This window comes from Saccostrea cucullata, unplaced genomic scaffold (genome assembly GCF_032062105.1).
Source record: "Saccostrea cucullata isolate Sc308-1 unplaced genomic scaffold, CSIRO_AGI_Scuc_v1 ctg1190, whole genome shotgun sequence".
NCBI lineage: Eukaryota > Metazoa > Mollusca > Bivalvia > Ostreida > Ostreidae > Saccostrea > Saccostrea cuccullata.
Genome location: NW_026925953.1, coordinates 24,157 through 33,033, shown reverse-complemented (window position 1 = coordinate 33,033; position 8,877 = coordinate 24,157). Strand labels below are relative to the sequence as shown.

Sequence of the window (8,877 nt, the reverse complement as noted above, 5' to 3'; positions counted from 1 at the left end):
TTTGGAATATTTTTTCTGTATGATAATGGAAATAAGTGATATATAAAAGTTTTTTTTAACACATATGTAAAATGCATTCTTTAAAAGCAATAAGGAATATTCATAAGAGACTCTTTAGTAAAATCTAAGTAAAATTTTACGAATATTTGTACAGTAAAAAAAAAAAGGATTCATAATCATAGGTAATGTGGAACATAAATTTTGATTTTTATGCTCAGTAAAATGTCAATTTCAAATAAAGTTACTGGCCATGTTTATACAGTTGTACTTACTGCCATGATTATATTTGAATTGTCTCATTTTAAATATGTGAAATTAAAACATTCCCACTTTATTTTAGATCAAATACTACTAATAAATCTGCATTACATGACTAGATATGTTCAAAGACTTCATGTAGGCACTGTTAAATATGCTGGAACCAGACACAGATGAAACTGAAGCTTTAATGAAAAAGCTTATTCTGCAATCGGTATCTTATTAGATTTTATTTACAATAAAACATGCTTTAACAAACTGCTGGGGACAGACAACTTTGCTTCATTATTAATGTACTAATTGTTACATTTTTTAAAGCTATTGGGAATGAAAATCACTTTGCTTTATAAAGCATATAAGATGCATGTTAAATTTAGTTTAAAATTTAATCTTAAAATATATTTCAAATTATGGTTTGTGTAAGCACCTATAGGAAGCACCTATCAGTTGTAATTTTTTTCGACAGGGACTGCAAGATGGCATTGGCACTGATCCAGATAAAAAAGTTTCTTGGACAACAGTAGTTCCCACACCAGGTATGGATTTATAAATATTCTTATGAATTATTAAGTGAACATTTCAATTGTAATGTGAAATTTAAATGGGTTAATTGTACCAATTTACATTGTATTCCAGGTTTCTGTTTGAAAACAAAGAAAGAAAATGGTGAGAAGGTTTTCATAAATGTGTGCCAAGCAGAAAATGTAAGTGGAATTTTGCTAATAACAACTTTTCTACAAGATTCATGCTTATAATAAAAGTCAAGCTGTATTGATACATGTATTAAAGTTATCAAATTACTTGAACATGTTTATTTGCATTTGCTTAGCAAGAATTTGGAATAAACCAGTTTTTTTTATGTTTACCATTTCTATCTTTAAAACTTTTGGGTTCAAACTTATGGACAATTTTACAATTTAGATGCATGTTAAAAATGGTAAACTGAAAAGTTCAAATGAAAGATGAAACAAAATACATTGTACTGGATAATATGTAAAACTGTACTTGCAAGGATCGGCATTCTGTGTTATATTTTACAGGTACCACAGCCAAAGGACATTACTGAAGAAGAATTGCTAAAGTTGTTGGAATCTGAGGATCCATTTGGATTCCGAGTTCCAATGAGTATCGGGGAACCACATGCAGAGATAGATAAAAGTAAGTAAGCTCTGTGTCATTCCAGAATTGATGAAATTACAAGTTTTGATTATGTTTATAAAGCTTACTAAAACTTTCAACTATAAGGAAATGGCATTAAAATACATGTGTACATAGATTCTGAGTTTTTTAAGCCCTACTATAAAAAAAGATGTTTGATTCACTTTTCAGAAATTGGAAATTTTTTATCCACCATTGAATTTGATCCGTTTCAGGTGGACAAGGGTGTATAGCCTATGATGTTGTGATACACCCAGGCTTTATGGAGAAGATGAAGGACAGTGAAATCTTTAAAACTTTCTTCTTATCTGTGACTTTGGAGGGCCTGGAGGAAAAATACTCCATAGCATTGTCCAGAGGTTAGTATTATGTCAAAAGTCCTGGAGGAAAAATACTCCATTGCATTGTTAAGAGGTGAGTTTTTATGTCAAAAGTCCTGGAGGAAAAATACTGTAAACCAACTATTATTCGCGTCATCTTTTATTCGTGATTCGTAGGGTTGAAATCAGTCTGTGACGATTACTTTTAGTGACAGAGGAAACATCATTTACAAATACTAAGCAAAATTATTTGTTCACAGCAATTAATTTTCACGAGGTTAAGTTGGTTGGAAAACTCGTGAATATTTCTCGCACACAAATAAAAGTTGGTTTACAGTACTCCACAGCATTGTGAGGAGGTAGGTATCATGTCAAAAGTCCTGGAGGAAAAATACTCCAGTCCAGTGGTGGGTATCTTGTTAAAATCCTGGAGGATTGATTGTATATTGTTTAACGTCCCTCTCGAGAATTTTTCACTCATATGGATACACCACCACTTGCTGGTGAAGAGCTGCAAATTTTGTCATATACTCGTCACTCAGGGCCATTGAGCAGGGAGGGATCTTTTTCGTGCCAGCACCTACTGCAACACGGGACCTAGGTTTATACAGTTTCATCCGAAGGACCAGTCTCCACATCCCACAGTGGAATTCAAACCAGCGACCTATGGATGAACTCCTAATTTTAACAATTCTAGAGCAGACGCTCTATCCACTGCGCTACGCAGGCGACAAGTCCTCCTCAGCATTGTGCACAGGTGGCTATGTGCAGAGGTGGCTATTATGTCAAAAGTCCTGGAGGAAAAATACTCCATAGTATCATCCAGAGGTGGGTATCATGTCAAAAGGCTTAGAAGGGAAAATCTATATTTTTGACTGTAGGTAAGGATTATGTATAAATCATAATAATATTCATTCCTCAGTTGTGAAGATCAGTGAGAAAATCAAATAATTTCATGTACATAAATTCTTATAGCGCATATAAAAGCAATCAAAATACCAAGAATATTAAAGTACTAATTCTGAGGAATTTGCTAGTCCATACAATATTGTTTACTTGAGACGTAATTATTCCTTACATTCTTTCTTCAGACTGGGTAATCCTTAAGAACAGGAAAAGTGTAGGGAGACTCCAGGAACAGAATGTCAGGACACAGTCAAAACCAGTCATCATGGAAATGGGGGAGTAAGGGAAATAATTATCTCGTAGGGTAGGGAACTCGTCAATGCAGAGAATCCAGAATAAATTTCTTATTGCTACGAAAGCAAACCATGTCTTGCACGTTGTAAGACAGGTGCTTGCTAACAGGTGCTTTCTACCTCACTGTGAGAGTTGATTAAGTCTAATTTTGTACCTTTGTTTTTGTTACAGCCAGTCAACATCTGGAATAGGAAAACCATTAATTCAAGAAATGGACACACCTAAGCCTCTATCTCAAGAAGAACTCAAAGCCAGGTAAACATTGACTTACTTTAACATGAAAATAATTTATTTATAAGAGAACTTTGACTAAAAATATACATGTATATATAAAGATCTAGTGCATATTCACACTTGAATGTTAGATCTATACTCTTTCAAATTCTTTTTATATAGCTATCTGATTTCACAAACTTACATGTACATGTTAATCTGCCATTGACAGAGGTCAGAAACCAGAATTCCGTATTATACAGGACCCACCAGAAGGTCACCCAGATTTCTTAGTGGCTGAAATCAGTCTTCCACATGTGGTTAGTATATATTCAATTTTGTACATATAAAGCTTTTTTTCATGTATCTTTTTTCGTATATAATATACAAGTATTTGTATTGCACTTTTTTGTGCACAATAAATATAATTTTTTTTCGAAGGGTGGCACTGGTTGTCCACCAAATTTTTTGGGATCAGCTAGCTATAGACCAACAGCTAGTGTATTGTTATTTTTTTTAGGTACACCAATTACAGTAAAAATGATTATACCAAACATGCTTATAATGAAATATAAAATTTTTTCAAAGGGTGGCACTGGTCGTCCATCCAATTTTTTTGGATCAGCTAGCTATAGACCTGCAGCTAGTGTATTGTTAATTTTTTTAGGTACACCAATTACAGTGAAAATGATTATAGCAAACATGCTTATATTGAAGTGATGCATACAACAAAGTTATTTTCCTTCCCATTGACTTTAAAATCAATCCAGTTTGGATTGATGTCATTATGTACAAACTCAAATTTTTTGCACTTTTGTTAGAAATAACTGTGTTAATTATTTTAAATTTTTGACAGAAAATGGCCAACACGTTAACTATTGACGTGGGAGAGGACAGACTGGTCCTGGAGACAAGATCCAATAAGTACTACCTAGACATTTACTTGCCTTATCTACTGGTACAGGAGGACTGTGTGGCTCAGTTCAACCGAAAAACAAGGGTAAGTTCAAGTGTACTGTAAAACAAGGGTAAGTTTATCTACTGGTACAGGAAGAATGTGTGGCTCAGTTCAACCGAAAAACAAGGGTAAGTTCAAGTGAACTGTAAAACAAAGGTACATTCAAGTGTACTGTAAAACAAGTGTAAGTACTACCTAGATATTTACCTACCTTCTCTACTGGTAGTCTGGTACAGGAGGACTGTGTGGCTCAGTTCAACCGTAAAACAAGGGTAAGTTCAATTGTACTGTAAAACAAGGATAAGTTCAGTTCTATTATAAAATCATTAATTTTAGTTGGAACACGTCATATGATTGGATAAAAGATTTTATCCATTTTTGCATAACGTAACTTGCCTACGTCATAATGAGTTACATCAAAAACGTATTACTCTGCTTGACGTTACTTTTAAATGTTATATTTGAAGCCTTTTTCTGGAGGAAAAGTTGTCTCATTGTCAAAATTAAATTATAAGGAATGAAGCTTATTTCAACATATGTATTATATGATATAACTCTGGGCAGTTTACTGTAGTGTATACTGCCCCAAGTTATGCTATATCTTATAATAAAAGTTGAAATAAGCTTCATTCCTTTAACAAGGGTAAGTTCAAGTCTACTGAAAAACAAGGGTAAGTTCAAGTCTACTGTAAAACAAGGGTAAGCTGAAGTCTACTGTAAAACAAAGGTAAGTTCAAGTCTACTGTAAAACAAGGGTAAAGTTTAAGTCTACTGTAAAACAAGGGTAAGTTTAAGTCTATTGTTAAACAAGGGAGAGTTCAAGTCTTTACTGTATAACTACTTACTAGAGAAAGTCTTTTATAAAACAAGTTTATATACATGTAATTGCAAAACAAAATTTCAAGTCTACTGAAGCTGGGAAATTATGCCAGAGATGTTTATACTTCTGTCTCTTTGAAAAAATCAAGAGGTGTTTATTACATCTAAGGCCCTGTCACACCAAGCTGCGTTCACACGGAGTCATTACGGCGTTGTTAAATTTTTAAAATCGCCGTGGAATCGCAGGAAAATTGCACAATTTTCTATAAAATTTTCACAATATGAAGATGTCACGGCGTCCCTACGGCGACGGACGCGATTCTACGGCGATCTTACGGAGTTCCCACGGAGATCTCTCGGCGATTGACTACGCTTACGCGGAGTTTTCACGGCGCGTTAGGAGTTTTCACCTCGTGTTCACGGCGTTCTCACTGCGCTGGCTGCGTTCACAATACGTTCACAATGCGTTCTATACTCATTGACATATATTCAGAAGGAATGTAAAACATTTTGTTTAAAGATTCAACTACACGATGAAAAGACTTCTAATCATGCCAAGAAATATTCTTTTTAATTAAAAATGTTCTATTTAAATAATTAAGTACTAAATTTTTATTAGTTTTATGATTAAACTTCTTTTTTCAATTTTTTCGGTTCAGATGTGTTGTTAGATTTTCTTTGATTTTATTATGAATGTAACAAAAAATAAACACACTGAAAAGTTTTCTACAATATTAACAACAGAACAAGTTCTGGTGTAATTTTCTCTTCCATTTTTTTTCACTTAAATGCTCCTAGTGCAACAAATACGTTGGAATTATTGCTGATCAAAATATGATCTCATTGCTCTTGTTTTGTGAGCTGTCTGACAACGCCCTAACAACGCCGTGAAAGCGCATTGTGATCGCCAACGGACGCTGTAGAAACGCCATGGGAGCGCAATGATCGCAGTGACAACTCCGTGCTGTCGCAGTGTAATCGCAGTCGAAAAAATCACAAGACGACAAATCTCATTAGAAGCGCCGTAAAAACGCGATAGAAACGCAGTGACATCTCCAAGGACTCCGCGACATCTCCGTGAGGTCTCCGTGGAAGTGCAGTCTACTATCACTGCGTTCGTACCGCGATCATGTGCGTCTTCACGGCGTTCGTACGGAGCTCCCACTACGTTGTTGGAGATCTCACCGCGCTGCTACGGCGATCATGCTACGTTTCTACTGCGTTCTTATCAGACCGCGATCACACGGCGCGTACTTTGTGCATGCCCAAAGTGATCGCCGTCCCCTGGCGTTCTAGGAGACCCTATGCGACCCTACGGCGCTCAGTGGAGATCTCGCCGCGTTGTCACGGCGCTGTAGGAGACTCTACTGCGATCACCTCGGCGTTTTGCATTTTTCGAGGACGCCGTGAGGACGCAGCCCTGGTGTGACAGGGGTTTAAGTGAAAATCCTAGAGTACCAGTATGTTTTGTACCTAGCAGAATAAATAAAAAGTTTTAATGTTCAAATTATTTGTAGAAAGAAATGTTCAAACATATATACTGGTTAATTCTGCAGCTTAATCTGATGTATCTTGGTAATGGTATGCATTTGGATACTTCACTAATGGAGTCATTGGTTTTCAAATAAGTTTCAGATTAAAATAGACCTTTTACATTAAATGGTTTGAAATCTTTGTACCATGTAATGTTGTCTAAAATATTGAGAATATTTTTTTTTCTTACAGATTCTTACTTTAACATTACCAGTTCAGCCAGAAAATTGAACATCCCATCTTGGGGCCATTCACCGGCTTATATAAAAAGATCTCAATGAGTGCACATAACTTCCTCAAAAAATAAAATTGTGACTTTACATGCTGCTGTCCAATGTGTGTCAGTTACCCAAAACAGCAATATCTGTGATGAAAACTTATCGAACTCATTGAATTTGCATTTTTTTCTCAGTAAATTTATTGACAAACATCTTTATTGTCATTGTCATAAAAATGCACACCAAGGATTTTTTAAAACAAAAGAGTGGCAATTGCAACTTCTGCAGCTTTAATTAATAACAACGATGTACTTTGAATGTGTTACATGGTATCCATGACAATCCCTCTTTTCAGAAACTTTGAAATAAATTTAGTTTAGGAGACTTGGCTCTTTTATGTAAAGTATGGAGATGAGGTTAATCAAAAAATAGAATGTGACCTTACAACCACAGCCACCTGTCGTTACTTGTTATTCTTAAATTAAAAAAAATACACCCATACCAAATAATACACAAGGCAAACATTACACCATCTTGATTTTTTCTAGGTTAGGTATGGGGTTATTTTTGGGAGTTGAACTATGTTCAATCTCCCATGGTTATCACGTATTGAACATGCGCAGTAGTTTGTGTTGATTACATAGAGACGAAAGCGAGGCTACTGTGTCGGCTGATTTACTCCGATGATATTCAACAGAAAACATGCATAAACATCCGCGACAAATAGTTCATGTCATTTTCTCCTGAATTAATCTAATTTCCATAATGTAAGTAAATGTAATGATAAAGTAATCTTATTTTGGATATAAGAATTCGTTCAAAGTACATATGTAAAGCTAAATTATAAAGAACCATGAAAGTTTTTCGTAACCATAATTTAATAAAACGGATGAATAAACAAACATTGTTTTGTTTAAAGTTAAACTACATATAATTCCGTTCCCCGGTATTTCAAATTTTGTGTAATGAACATGTTATTTATTTTTTTCCGACACTTTCTTTTGTGCCCGTCCGAATTTCCTCTGTCTTGTAAACAAACTTTCATGTTTCAGAAATGAGGTAAATAAAAACGAAAATTAATTTATTATTTTTTTTAATTGAAAACAAAGTGTAAACGAATCATTTTTGCATGTTTGTGATTTTTTTTTTTTAAATATTTTTTTAAAAAAGAAGAATTATCGTTCTTGAATTCCACTTCGGCTTTCGCGCGTTGCATTAAGGGAAGGAAAACCCTCGTTTGGGGGTATACCCCCGTTTGAGGGTTCGACTAGACTGGTAACGGAACTCATTTTTAGTGTAGCGTCATATACACTGAAAGAGATACGAACGACAACTCTACATACTGACGGCAAACGTTAAATTTAGTCATATTCAAACTTTTCATGAACATTTTCTTGGTTTAATTGAATTCGTTAATGCATAAAAACTTTAGGAAACATGCGTATTTATTACTTAATCAGCAGTATCACCTGCAAAAACGTCTCCATATCAGTGAAATATTCTGGAGAGGGACGTTAAACAGTATACAATCAATCAATCACCTGCAAAAAGCGGTAAAACTAGTACTCTGTTATAAATATTAAAACCAAAAACGGACACCGATGTTTTCGTAAAATCGCGATTAAAAACAACAAAATTAAGTATATTTTTTAAATAAAAGAAAACCCTCATTTACATACCAGATAATTTGTACGCACACAAACTCTCGCATATACCACTGTTTTTATGTTTCGTCAATAAATATTTGTTTTTAACTTGGTATTGCTCTTTTCTTCACAATATTAAAAAAGATTAAGTTCTGACATACTCCATGTATAATGTTCGTGCTATTGAAATACATTTTTATACACAGAGAAGTTTTATACAACAAACCTGTTAGCTCTTAAAAGGATGCCGTGTTAAAATCCACATTTTATCAACATTGATATTATTCCTGCGAAACTGAAATTTTCATAACATATGGGTAAAGGTGCAAAGGAAAAATATATTACATTTGAAGACTATGATCAGTGATATAAATGATCAACCATCTCTAATATGAATATAATGGCAGTTTGCATGTTTTGCAATGGGAAACCCAAAATTTGTGTAGGATGAAAAAGTAATAGAAGCACATTTACGGCGATATGTAATAAAGATTCTATGAAAATTTGTTCAGTGGTGTGAAAGGAGTTGCGGATAAGAGATGGGTATACCTAAA

General features: G+C 34.4%; 1 protein-coding gene across 1 annotated transcript; it reads left to right on the top strand.

Moving 5' to 3' along the window:
- Positions 1-385: 385 nt before the first annotated feature.
- On the top strand, positions 386-6,889 carry LOC134270149 (PIH1 domain-containing protein 1-like). The gene is made up of 10 exons (XM_062752324.1): positions 386-472; positions 725-794; positions 895-962; positions 1,299-1,416; positions 1,632-1,775; positions 2,828-2,921; positions 3,108-3,191; positions 3,382-3,469; positions 4,006-4,149; positions 6,652-6,889. Exons 1-10 carry the CDS (start codon positions 413-415, stop codon positions 6,688-6,690), a joined length of 909 nt encoding a protein of 302 aa, XP_062608308.1. The 5' UTR covers positions 386-412; the 3' UTR covers positions 6,691-6,889.
- The last annotated feature ends 1,988 nt before the right edge of the window (positions 6,890-8,877 follow it).